Source organism: Aedes aegypti, chromosome 3 (genome assembly GCF_002204515.2).
Source record: "Aedes aegypti strain LVP_AGWG chromosome 3, AaegL5.0 Primary Assembly, whole genome shotgun sequence".
Taxonomy (NCBI): domain Eukaryota; kingdom Metazoa; phylum Arthropoda; class Insecta; order Diptera; family Culicidae; genus Aedes; species Aedes aegypti.
In genome coordinates, this window is record NC_035109.1 from 169,322,073 (window position 1) to 169,335,532 (window position 13,460).

At 38.4% G+C, this 13,460-nt stretch overlaps 2 protein-coding genes across 8 annotated transcripts in view; one reads left to right on the plus strand and one right to left on the minus strand.

The window, feature by feature from the left end:
- Positions 1 to 13,460, minus strand: part of LOC5579949 (histone-arginine methyltransferase CARMER) — a 165,638-nt gene that overhangs the window by 117,123 nt on the left and 35,055 nt on the right. The gene's annotated exons all lie outside the window — the stretch shown is intronic.
- LOC5579947 (sodium leak channel non-selective protein) overlaps positions 1 to 13,460 on the plus strand; it is a 72,796-nt gene that overhangs the window by 48,704 nt on the left and 10,632 nt on the right. For all 5 annotated transcript variants that reach the window (XM_001652186.2, XM_021854383.1, XM_021854385.1 and 2 more), the window contains exons 7-9: positions 6,901 to 7,951; positions 8,033 to 8,227; positions 8,284 to 8,501. In XM_001652186.2, the coding sequence (XP_001652236.1) occupies positions 6,901 to 7,951; positions 8,033 to 8,227; positions 8,284 to 8,501 (1,464 nt within the window). The remainder of the gene's footprint in view (positions 1 to 6,900; positions 7,952 to 8,032; positions 8,228 to 8,283; positions 8,502 to 13,460) is intronic.

Sequence of the window (13,460 nt, forward strand, 5' to 3'; positions counted from 1 at the left end):
ATATCAAGCATCTAAATCAACGATTGATTCGACAAAACTTCAACGTTGCTGATATTACTGTTACTTTCACGCGATACGCGACTGCTTCTTATCGAATTTTCATACATAAAATGAGCGATCATCAGATCCGAAATGGCATTTCATATGAAAATATATTGTTTTCAGTCCCTTGTACCGCGACTAATCTACTAATAACAGCGCGCTGCGTATTCAAAGATTATCTGATAGATGCGTAATGTTTCAAACATGATTCTATATTGCTACGAGTCGAGCCGCGTCGCGATTTGGTTGTGCGCCATCTGGTTTGGTGACAATCTGACAATAGCATCCTGCATTCTACATGATTCGGCCCTGCCTATTTCAGGCGTGTGTGGCAGCGTTACTTCTCAAATGACGTTTCTCTATCCGCACGGCAGCTGGCTGGAAAAATATGTCGCTGCTAAGTGGGGTCACGCCAAATTTTTCAAAAATTTGGTGCAAAAATGCTCAAATTAGGGCCCCCGACTATGCCTATGACCTGCAGGGGAATATGAGGGTGCAGGATATACAAAAATATGGGTATATTTTTGGTTTATGAGCTTTGAATGAGAGGGTGAAAAAATCATTCATTTCAATACACTGATCCCTATACGCACGCGTTACGCGTTCAATTTTTTGAACCAGTTTGTGGAAAATTGGGGAAAACCCTTGGGAAAAACGTTCATATTTTCAATTTATCACCTGAATCCAGTTAGTTACCCTTTATTTAGTAATTGAAAATATTTTGTAAATTTATATCCAGCCCAGTCGTTCCATATTTAGGCACATTTCCACGGTACTAAAGTATCAAATTTTCCGGGAAAATCGAGAACTGATTTTCCGGAAAATACCTCAGTAACAATGTTTGAGATCATTCAAACCTTTCTGAGTAAAAAAAGTATATGTCACCGCTTTAAATTTCCCGAAAATCACGTAAATACCTAATTGGTATAAAAAATTTCCCGACTTTGCTTGCTTCGCTGAAGTAAGCTGGAAAAACGAGGGAAAATTCTGGAAAAGTTTTTTCCACGATTTGAAGGAAACATGATCCCTCGTAGCGTGAAAGGTTTTATATAACCCAATTCGGCCAGGTTTAAGCAGCCCAATGGTCTAAAGTCAGCATAACGCCTTCGCTCCCATACACATTTCAAATCGCTCAAACCCATTAGACGATCGCCTTAAGATGAAGATGAATCGAAACAAAACTTCAAATTTTCAAGAGCACGGATCTGGAGAACTAAACACCCGTTTAAGCTGAAAACTTAATCGATTGGTCACTAGCTAGTGGTGATCAATCGATTATATTTTCGACTAAAGCGGATGTTTGGTTCTCCAGATCCGTGCTCTTGAAAATTTGAACTTTGGCTTCGATTCATCTTCACCCTAAATGAACGGAATCTGGTGCACTGATGGTATTTCTATTCGCAATTTTACAAATTTTGATGTTTGATTTTTCTAATTTACAATTTTGTACATCCTTGTTTTCTATATATGTTCCTATAAGCCTTTTGTAGCTGCGAATTCTAGCAATAATAACAGTTAGAGTTCTTAGGGCTTTGTGGGAATACCCATTTTTTTTTCTGAGGAATATTATATTTTCTTGTAGCTAACTAACTATTAATGAGAGAGCTTAAACATCACCAGGCTCTTGATAGTTTATTCAATGAGAGCAAGACATTTCTAAATCGCTAAAGCCGTCACATTTTTGGCACAACACACGCAACCTTCATGTTAGTCAAAATCAAAAACATTTCGAGAACCCAGCAACAAAAATCATACAATCTATACAAAACTACTGATTGTACCCCGTTAGTCGTAGCGGAAAATGCTGAGGGTTGTGGTTTCGGATCCCACCGATAGATGATCTTCTCGGGTTGAAAAATTTTTCAGGCCCAGGTCATAAGTATTTTTATGCTTGTCTCTCGAGGTACACATGCAAAAATGATAAATCAGGGTTTCCCAACCGGTGGTCCGCGGACCCCTAGGGGCCGTGACGACATCTTAGGGGGTCCGCAAAGTCATTTTAATTATAGGTCATTTAAAGAGAAATTCATCGCATTCCTCTTTATAAGCGGAGGTTAAATTTTTGCGTTTTCAAAAATTCAACTTGTTTTTGTTTTCTTATCCACAGAACTGCTGATAAAAGTGCGAGCTTGAATTTGAAACTAACATTATGTTAATCTTTGATAGTTTCGAGCCGAGATCGACAAAATGTTTTCTAAAAATTCCCTAGTGAACTGTTGATGGATTAGAACATATTTGTTGTTTTTTTTTTCTGAACCATTGTCTGAACCTTTTGAAATGTTGAGTGATTTTAAGACTAAGTAGCCCGTCATTCGTTTTGGCAGCCATGTTGACCTTGCAACTCGTAATTTCATAGTAATAAAACTCAGTTGTCATGTGTAATATTGATTAAGAAAAGTATCATAACTTAATTTTATATGCAGAAAGTATGCTGAAACTTTTCCAGATATGTCACCCACTGATTTTTATTAAATTGCAATATTGAGACAAATTAGCCACAATCATCGATGTGCAGTACAAATTTCAATGACGGTTTACTTTGGTTTCAGAAAAACGTTACCTAACCAATAACAAAATAATATTTTAACATTTAATATGCATTTAATGTGCATTTTTTTTTGTTTTATTAGAACTTATCTATTTTACGAATTGTACCAAAATAGCATCAATAAATTTGATGGATGATCTTTACAAGATTGAAATAAAATCTAGTCCAGTCTGTCTGAACACCGATCAACTGTAGGAGTTATTCTTTGAATATTTTTGCGCACCTGACGATGTTAATGAAGAGTTCTCGGAAATATTTGTTTAGCATTCTTTGAACGGTTGTTGGTGGCTCTCAAAAAGTCAATTAGCAAGATTTTTCTTATTTACAAAGCAGGTTGCAGTGGTGTTGCTTGGTGAACCCCTTACCCCGTATTATGAGATATTTTAATTTTGAGAACATTAATTTTTAAGGATCCGTGGGATATTTTAAAAACTTAATAGGGGGTTGCAGCTTCAAAAAGGTTGAGAACCACTGTGAGAAATTAACAAAAAGCGCTTAGTTTACCATTTCACCACAAAAAAATATTGAAACAGCTATCAAAACAGCGATGTTTTTGCACAATTTTTCCACAAGCTCTCAAAATACTCTTCTATTTTCAGAATCTGTGTCGATATTAATCATTGGTCACCTTGTTTCAGAGATAAATTTCTTGGGGGACCGACTTGCTGTTCTATTTTGATTGTTAATTGGAATTACACCAGAAATTACCAAAACGATTGGTTTTAGAAATTTGCTGCTGAGACCAGACTAAGATTTGTTTTCCATGCAAAAAAATGTTCTACATTATGATTAGTATAGTCATGAAACGTCGAAAAGCACTAAAACTTTTATGAGGTTTTTTTTAAACAACGCTGGTGTTTAACGTCGTTTCTAAAAAAAAAGTGTTTTTTTTTACTCGGTACGTCGGCCGACGTAAAAAAAACATAGTAAATTCAGCGATTTTTTATCATTCATTTTCAAGAATAATTCCTCCTCAAGACAAAAAAATGTCATCTACAATTACTCTCCGGCGCAATTTTTTTTTCTATTGTTTTGTAAGCAATTTTCGATTTTCGAGGATGTTGCAACATTATTTCAAAGTAATTTAACCCTATAATACTCAATTTATCATTTTTAATCGAAATATCTTTTTGATGTCTAAAACCGATATAAACACGTTATATGCAATGATTTACTTTTCTCGGATCAGTATTGGTAGACTCATACTCAAATCTCAATCAATACGCTCTCCCGTGAGAGCAAACTCATTAGAGATTTCATTTTTCATTTATTTAGTTAACATCTAAACAGATAACACTGAATCAACAATTTCACGCCACAATATTCGGTTCGTGGCCACATCTCTCCATTCACGGTTCTGCCCCACGCTCGCCAAATCGATACGCACTTGATCCGCCTACCTAGCTCGCTGCGCTCCACGCCTTTTTGTACCAACCGGATCCGACGCGAACACCATCTTTGCAGGGTTGCTGTCCGGCATTCTTGCAACATGCCCTGCCCAGCGTATCCTTCCAGCTTTGGCTACCATCTGGATACTGGGTTCGCCGTAGAGCCAGTCCAACTTTTGCTGCCTCGCGTTTCAGGCGGGTGTACAGGTCTGCCACCTTTTCAAATGTTCAGCCGACAATGTCCATATCATCCGCGAAGCAAACAAATGGACTGGGTCTCGTAAAAATCGTACCCCGGCTGTTGAGCCTGGCTCTCCGCATAACACCTTCTAGCGCAATATTGAACAACAGACACGAAAGTCCATCACCTTGTCGTAGTCCCCGGCGGGATCCAAGCGAACTGGAGTGTTCGCCTGAAACCTTCACACAGTTTTGCACACCTTCCATCGTCGCTCTCATCAGTCTCCTGAGCTTCCCGGGAAAGCTGTTCTCGTCGTCGTGCTTCGCAAATCTTAAGATTTTGATGCTAAATCACTAAATCAACTCAAACAGTAAAAAATGATTCAGGCTCAAAACCCGTCAAAAACTTGTTGTTGTTGAAAACGCAGTTGCCTGTTTAAACGCCACTTTTACTCTATAAAAAGTAAAAGTGGCGCCAAAACCGGCAACTGCGTTTTCAGTTCTGCGACCCGGATCGTTTTCGGATTTCTACTCCCGTACAGTACCCGAACGGGGAATTCATTTTATGCTATTGGACAAATGTTGCCTATGCTGTGGGCAAACGATAAAGCGGAACACAGCTAATTCCTTGAAAAAGGCACAATACATGTGTCCGAAACATCGGATCTAAGCGAAAATCCGTTTTTGAGTTTTATTTAAGACTGAAAGCCATAACCTCAAACATTAACATAACAGTCGCACCTCCAAGATAATGTGTACGGATGTCGAGTGCTGGAATGCAGTAACTACGACTGTCACTCACATTATATTAGAATTGCAGCGCCTATGGCTTTTCCATGATCACGAAATAAATAAAGAATCCCCTTTGATAATATTGGTTATTTGAATTGTCTAATACTAGTCAGTACAATAACGATTGAAATTTGCGGTAAATTCTCGCATACTCTGAGATAACGCCCTAAAAGCCATTGGTAGCCACGTGTGTAGCTCATTGTTTCTGAGCACAAGAAAGAATAAGCATCCAAACCAACATAACGGGCAGGTAGATAATGATCCTTTCTTTGCCATAGCGTTGTTAAATAACATGAAAATCCATTCAAATGCTCAGAAACAACTAGCTACACACATGGTTACCAATGGCTTTTAGTGCGAGATCAGAAGTCATGCGAGAATTGTATGATTCCAATGTTTCAATGTAGGTCCCACTTATACCGGATAAGAAAAAAAATCGGGGTAATTTAGACCTGACAACCACGAGAGCCCGCGGGCCGCACATGATGTTTATATCTCTTAAATCTGATAAGTTCCGCAGTTTTTTTTTTTTTTGTATGGTATTCAGTTGGAGCTGCCTGACAGCTTAACTTGTCAAGGCTGAACCCTCGGTCTGGCTTTTGCCAAGTTTCCCCTCTACCAGGACCAATACTCAGACGGACTAGGCAATGGCGCCCACATGAACACTGTTTTTATTTGTATTGTGACGTGGTAGTTTTTGAAAAGTACCCATATTCCCTTGCTTCTGAGAAAAGGAAGCATTGTGAAAATCAGCAGCTCCATCAGAATTTGTTTGAAATAGTAGTGTAGTAGTGTCATTACTAATACTGTTTAGTCGAAATGGTTTTGAATAATTTGTCATTCAAGTGCTATTCTGATTACTCCTGTCTTTTACGTTAGATTAGAGTCTTAAATGTCAATTGTCGTCAAGTTTTAACAAAATTAGGCTGTTTAGTAGTAGTTCTAGTTAATTTAATTTGTTGTTGTTAAAAGAATTTATTGGTCATTCCGTTCATATATCCTTGAAGAAAAAAGTCGCTTTCCTTGTCTGTTCAACAACTAGCAAGTGTACCCTAATGATCGATCTCAGCGTCTTACTTTCCATAGTCATTTTATAGTGAATATTGAAAAGTAAAGTTACCTTAGGCTTCTATTACAGTCTCCTACATGATTCACTTTTCGGTGGCAAATGCAATGCTTCACAACGCCTACTTTCTACTTGTAAATTTTGCGAAAATGAAGCTGGAATTAGATTATTTATACCGCTGTTACAAAAGAGGTATTTCTTATTATGGCAATGTAAAAACCATATTAAAATAAGATTGTCGCCACTTATTTCTACTCAGTGAATCTACTAGTCATTTTCCTAAAAGTTCCTATGTATTCCCTACGTCGTATATGATAACGATGTATCTAGCTAGCTAATAGTAAGAGTGGCTACGGATCATTCTGGTTAGCAAAAGGCAAACTGAACGTCACCAATAGTATTAATGTCCACTTCGAATAGATTAATTATTTGAAATGGGCATCAATTCTATCAATGACGCAGAATGTCCGTTGGATCACATCCGAGATATTATTGCGTCTATGCCATATGAATTATGACGCGGCTTTAAGCAAAAAGTGCCAAAATGTGATATCACCACTACAGGTTACGCCTTTGGTTTCCATCATATGGGCTAATGGATTATGCCCTCCCATCGCGGCAAGGTCGCATAACCAAGGGGAGGGGGGATATGAAAAACAAAAACTATAGTTCCGCAGTTTTTTTCTTACTTTATTATTACTATAACTATCAAAAAAATTATAAACGAATAGGGCTGATTCTCACTGATTTAGACCAATCGAATTTTCATATGAAATTAAGTCAATTTGTGTTTTAACGTAAACAGCTTTCAATGATACTCAAAACTTGTGCTTCCTGTCGATAATCTGATTTTTACCAATTCAAACTATTTTTTTCTATTTCAGCAATTTCCTCGGCCTCGTAACCTATCTGGACTGGGTGATGATCTTCGTGACGACACTATCCTGCATATCGATGATGTTCGAAACACCGCAATACAGAGTGATGGAGCAGGTCCCACTTCAGATCGCAGAGTACATATTCGTCATATTCATGAGCCTCGAACTGGCACTCAAAATACTAGCAGACGGTTTATTCTTCACCCCGAAGGCGTACATTAAAGACGTAGCGTCCGTGTTGGACGTGTTCATCTACGTGGTTTCGCTGTCGTTCCTCATATGGATGCCCCGTCAAGTGCCGAGCAGCTCATCGGCGCAACTTTTGATGATTTTACGATGCTTGAAGCCGTTACGGATATTCACTTTGGTCCCTCACATGCGCAAAGTGGTGTACGAACTCTGCCGAGGCTTCAAAGAAATTCTACTCGTATCAACGTTACTGATTCTGCTCATGTTCATCTTTGCCAGCTACGGAGTACAACTCTACGGAGGACGTCTGGCACGTTGTAATGATCCGACGATTATCAAACGAGAAGATTGTGTTGGCGTTTTCATGAGGCGAGTGTTCGTGACAAAGATGAAACTAACGCCAGGTGTAAACGAATCGTACCCAGCAATGCTGGTGCCAAGAGTTTGGGCTAACCCAAGGAGATTCAACTTTGACAACATAGGAGATGCAATGCTGGCATTGTTTGAGGTTCTTTCCTATAAAGGTTGGATTGATGTGCGGGATGTTCTCATCAAAGCACTTGGTCCTGTACATGCCATCTACATTCACGTGTACATTTTCCTCGGTTGTATGATCGGACTGACACTGTTCGTAGGCGTTGTAATTGCCAACTATTCCGAGAATAAGGGAACGGCGCTATTGACTGTAGATCAGCGCAGATGGTGCGATTTGAAGAAGCGACTGAAGATTGCCCAGCCTCTGCATTTGCCACCACGTCCCGATGGGCGCAAATTCCGTGCATTCGTATACGACATAACGCAACACATCGCATTCAAACGCTGTATTGCGGTAGTCGTACTGGTCAACAGCATGCTTCTTTCGATAACGGTAACAACCATGTTGAATTGGATCAATCTTAGTCAATGAAATATTATACATGGATAAAATTCAATCATTTTATACTTGCAGTGGACGAAAGATGAGATTCATACAGAACGATTGGTAATCGTGAGTACGTTGCTCACATTTGTCTTCGTGATAGAAGTGGTCATGAAAAACATTGCCTTCACTCCCAGAGGATACTGGCAATCTCGACGTAATCGATACGACTTGTTAGTGACTGTGGCAGGAGTAGTCTGGATATTCCTCCAAACAACACTGAGAGTAAGACACCAAGGTAGTTATTCTGTGGGCTCAATTATAACTTGGTTTCGTTTTAGAGCGACTTATCATATTTCATTGGTTTTATGGTTGTCATATTGAGATTTTTCACAATAACTGGCAAGCATACGACCTTGAAAATGTTGATGCTCACGGTCGGTGTCTCAGTGTGTAAATCGTTCTTCATCATCTTCGGAATGTTTTTGCTAGTATTTTTCTATGCGCTAGCAGGAACGATTCTGTTTGGTACGGTAAAATACGGCGAGGGAATCGGGCGGTAAGTACACTCACGCACGATGGCTATGTAGCGTCCCCATTAGATTTTTGTTTTACCATACAAGAAACCCCTTCATCTTTCGAGCACCCTCCATGGCTAAGCAAAATTCACTCTGTAGTTAAACGTACTCGTGACTGTCCCCGCAGCGAGTAAGGAAATATCTGATGAATTAAGATCGAACCGATCTCCCGTTGAGCTGGGATTCGTGCCTGGTTAGGCCAAATCCCAGCTGAGATCCACCAAAGGAAGCATGCAATTTCGAAGACGAAATCCAAGCTTAGTTCATTTGATAATTCCCGAGTTTTTTTGTTCTGCAGGCTGAGTATTGCTTTCAATTGAATAACAAACAATATAAAACATTCTACAATTGTCACACCCGGTTCTGTTTAATATCAAAATTTTGGACAAATTTAAATTTATAAGCATTAAGCGCATAAGCGAATCTTACCAACCGATAGTAATTCGGAAAAGGTCACCGGGAAAAACATTTTTCGATGGCTTTTTCCATGGTGAAGGATGATATCAGCAATATTGAATTGTCAAAGTCACGAGCTATTCATGACATTTAACAGCCCTGGTCACACCTAATCGCAAATGTTATATACGTAGTATATTTAGAAATGCTAAAATTTCGAAATGTATATGAAAAGTTATAAAAAACTTGCAATATGTATATAAAGTATAAACAATTCAGAAAGTCAGAAATGGAACAGAGCTTCCTTCACTTAGTTTTTAGAAGCTCAAGGTTTTCTATTGAAATGACTAAAATGTTTGATAAGGTACCGCGGGGCAAGTGGGTAAATGGAGTAAGTAAAATAAATTTGTGTATTCTACTGAATATGAGAATTATCGTTTTAAACTCATCCGTAAACCTTTGAGGCCATTCAGAACTAGGTAAGAGATTCCTGAGATTTTCAACCATTATTGCATAATAGAGCGAAAGATTATTAATCTGTCAACTATTACTCCGTAACAAGTTGGCGTCGTGCAATCTTATTTTAATATTTTAGGTGGAAAAAAGTTGCGGACAATAATTTTCTGTTACACTTCTAAGTTGTCCTCTCTGACAGTTTCAAACTGAAATAAAATAATTTTAGAATTAATTCGACGTAGACCTAAAAATAACTAAATTAAAACATTGTTAATTTTTCAATGACGTGGGGCAATAGAAAAGTTTATCATTAGAGATTGAATTTGTGTTTACTCTTCAGGTAGCTGTAAGTAAACAAGGTTCGCAATTATCAAAGAAAAACATAACGTGCTGATAATTCATGAAACACTTTACTCAAAGTGTGAATAGCTATTAGAAATCGTTGAAGTTGAGAGAAATCGTAAATATAACTGTTAACTACTCTTTCAATTTATTGTTTAAAACGACTAACTTTTCACTTGTCACTTGAAAAGTAAGAAGAATTTTTCAAAAACTTTATCTTTTTTTTTTTTTGATTCATTTTACATAAAAATGAATTTCAGCACGCCCGCTACTTACGCGGGAGTCCAGCTAAAAATATACATGACCTCATTGATTTCATTGATTCAAATTAACCTTCACGTTACCGACCCCCTACAAGACATTTTCAAATGGCAGCCGTCAATTTCCATTCGATTTTTTTGAAACCACCCTCAGTTGACTTTAAAAAGGTACCAGTTATTGGAACCTCAAATTGTGTACATAATTGAATGTTTTGTCCTGAAATATTATTTGTCAGTCGACTTATCAAATCCGGGAAGTTTTCCGGGACGCTAGGTAATGCAGATCAGGTTGCACGAATACGGGACTGTCTCGCACAATTAGCCTATATGCATATCTGATGCTGAATTAGGACTTATTTTTTATTTATTTTTTTTAAAGACACTGTGCATGCCAGATCAAGCTTTACGTTACCGACCATTTATTGGCATGTTCTTTCGAATTCACGAAGGTTGAGATGTTGCGCACCGTATGTTTTGGACACAAAACGGAAATGTCCCCAAAAAGGCCCCGTAGACCCGTGCCAGGAGCTCTGGAGTGGCCATATCTGTTCGTACGTAGTTTTTCTTTTACTTACATGTTATTCCAAATTCATGAGGAATAAGACGTCGCACGGTATGTTTTGGATGAAAAACGGAAATGTCCCCAAAAGGGTGTCTCCCCTGGTGGAATCGGCTTCGGTGTTCCGGTCCACTTATTCAAATTTTGTGTAAATGATTACAATCGATCATTATCTAACGTTCAACACAAAAACTTCGTTGTTTCAAATGCAAAAAAAAAATAAAAAAAATAAAATCACATTTCCAAAATTTGACATCCTTGTGACCCCAGTACAACTTGGAATATCTCCGGCATGATTCATGATTGATTTAAAAGTCAACTAAGGGTGGTTGAAAAAAAAAATCTAATGGAAATTGACGAAATTGCAGCTATTTGAAAATGCCTTCTCGGGATTCGGTAACGTAAAGGTTAAATGAATTTGAAGAATCTCAACTATACGATCTCCATTACCCATTTGCCTCATGGTACCTTATTTTGAGTCATTTACCAATGATATGTTAATTCTTTAATGTTTATGTATCTACCTTCCAGAAGTCATTCTATTGTCTTACTAGAGTCTTACTACAGTCGCCTCTCCACATCTCGATATGGGGCTCTGCACTGTTTTGATTATGTATGGGATTTTGACGTTTACTGGCCTTGTTGATTACTAATTTTATGGTAGAGTGAAAGAGAGAGAATAATTTTTGTGCAGAGCCCCATTTTTTTTTTTTGGATTTCAACATTTGCCACAAGCAATTAGGACACCTGAACCAGCAGAGTATGGTGAAGCTTTTGTCTATGGCTGATGGAATTTATTTATTTATTTCGTCAAGCATAGGTAGACTACATACAATAATTACAATACTTTCTAAAATAAAATTGAAGTGACCATCGAGATAGGAAGAGATCTAGACATAGAACAAATTTTTAATGAATACTAAATTGAAATCACTCCGTTACTAGGAAAATTAAAAACAGACAGACGTCATTTCGTCTTTGCAAATTGTTTTAAATCTGTTAAACCTAATCTAGTACCCTTTGATAATGGGCATATTGACATACGAAGAGAAAATCGGGAATGAAAATCACATCGAGATAGGGAGATATCGAGATAAGGAGGATAACGAAATATGGAGAGTGAAAATGTATGCAGAATGAAGGGACCGAACAAATCATCGACATACGGAGAGATATCGAGATGTAGAACATCGAGATGTGGAGAGTCGACTGTAATAACATAAATTTCAAGGAGCTCAAGTAGGCTTTACCTGAGAGGCTTTACTAATCACCTGAAAAATGGAGGGGATCTAACAGTGCTGGACTGCACCCAACACCTGACATTTTCAAAAAGAAAAAATGGAGAAATAATGGTTCAATCTAAATGCTGTATTAGAAGTAAAGAAAGCTGTAATAGAAAACAATACTTGCTCGATATAACACATCCTTGAAATATGCATGCGATGTTAAAAAATTACAAATGTTAGGAACTGGAGAAAATATGGGTCTACCACAAAAGGCCGAATCACAAAACGCCGAATCACATAAGGCCGAATCACAAAAGGCCGAAAGCACAGAAGGCCGAAACATACAAAAGGCCGAATCACAGAAGGCCGAATCACAGAAGGCCGAATCACAGAAGGCCGAATCACAGAAGGCCGAATCACAGAAGGCCGAATCACAGAAGGCCGAATCACAGAAGGCCGAATCACAAAATGCCGAATCACAAAAGGCCGAATCACAAAAGGCCGAATCACAAAAGGCCGAATCACGGAAGGCCGGAATTTTAAAATAAATTTTAGTGAAAGCCACAAACATTCAGCACATTTTTCTACAATATTATGGACAATTTTACAGTAGGGTTAGCGGGACAAGACGCACAAGTAACATTACTAGCTGAATAAGAGTGTATGGTTAGTGTTTTTGGGTGTGTCAACTGGTCTATTCTTAGCTGACTCACCCAAAATAAATTCTATAATTGAAGCTTAAGTAGTCGCGCTGTTGTATTTTGTACAACATAAGTGTAAAAACCTCGCGAAAACTGGAAGGGTATACAGTGCCTGTTCGATTTTGGCAACATGTCAAAAATTTTCATGTTGCCAAAATTGAACCGTTCCAAAATTTAATAATTGTTTTTATCACCGTAATAATGACCACAAATTAAATTTCTTCTTCTTCTTGGCATTACGTCCTCACAGGGACAAAGCCTGCTTCTCAGCTTAGTGTTCAATGAGCAATTCCACAGTTGTTAACTGAGAGCTTTCTTTGCCAAAGTTGCCATTTTCGCATTCGTATATCGTGTGGCAGGTACGATGATACTTTATGCCCAGAGAAGTCAAGGAAATTTCCATTACGAAAAGATCCTGGACCGACCGGGAATCGAACCCAGACACCTTCAGCATGGCTTTGCTTTGTAGCCGCGGACTCTAACCACTCGGCTAAGGAAGGCCCCACAAATTAAATTTACCTATTTTGAATATGGTAAACTTAGTATTCTTATGATCATTTAAACACTTGTTATACCCTATCTCAGCAATCATTCTCCTACTTGTTGCGTAAAAGACTATGTTGGCATTATACCGGGCAAACGCTTGCTGTCCGAACTCGCTGTCGCTCGTCGGACCTAAAAATGGAAAAACATCCTCTGTTTGAATTATACTGGGCAAACGCCTGGATTTGCTATTTGCATGACACCGAATAGATGCTATACACAACCATCGGATATCGGAGACTTCGGCGGCCTTCTGCCGCCTCAGTTCCTCTATCCTCAATTTGGCTTCGCCGCATGTAAGTTTTGCACTGTTTACTGACATGACTGCATTTAACAAAGCATGGATTTGTTCTTTTCATATCCAAGCTTTATTTTGTGATTTGGCTTTTTGTGATTCGGCCTTGTGTGATTCGGCCTTTTGTGATTCGGCCTTCTGTGATTCGGCCTTCTGTGATTC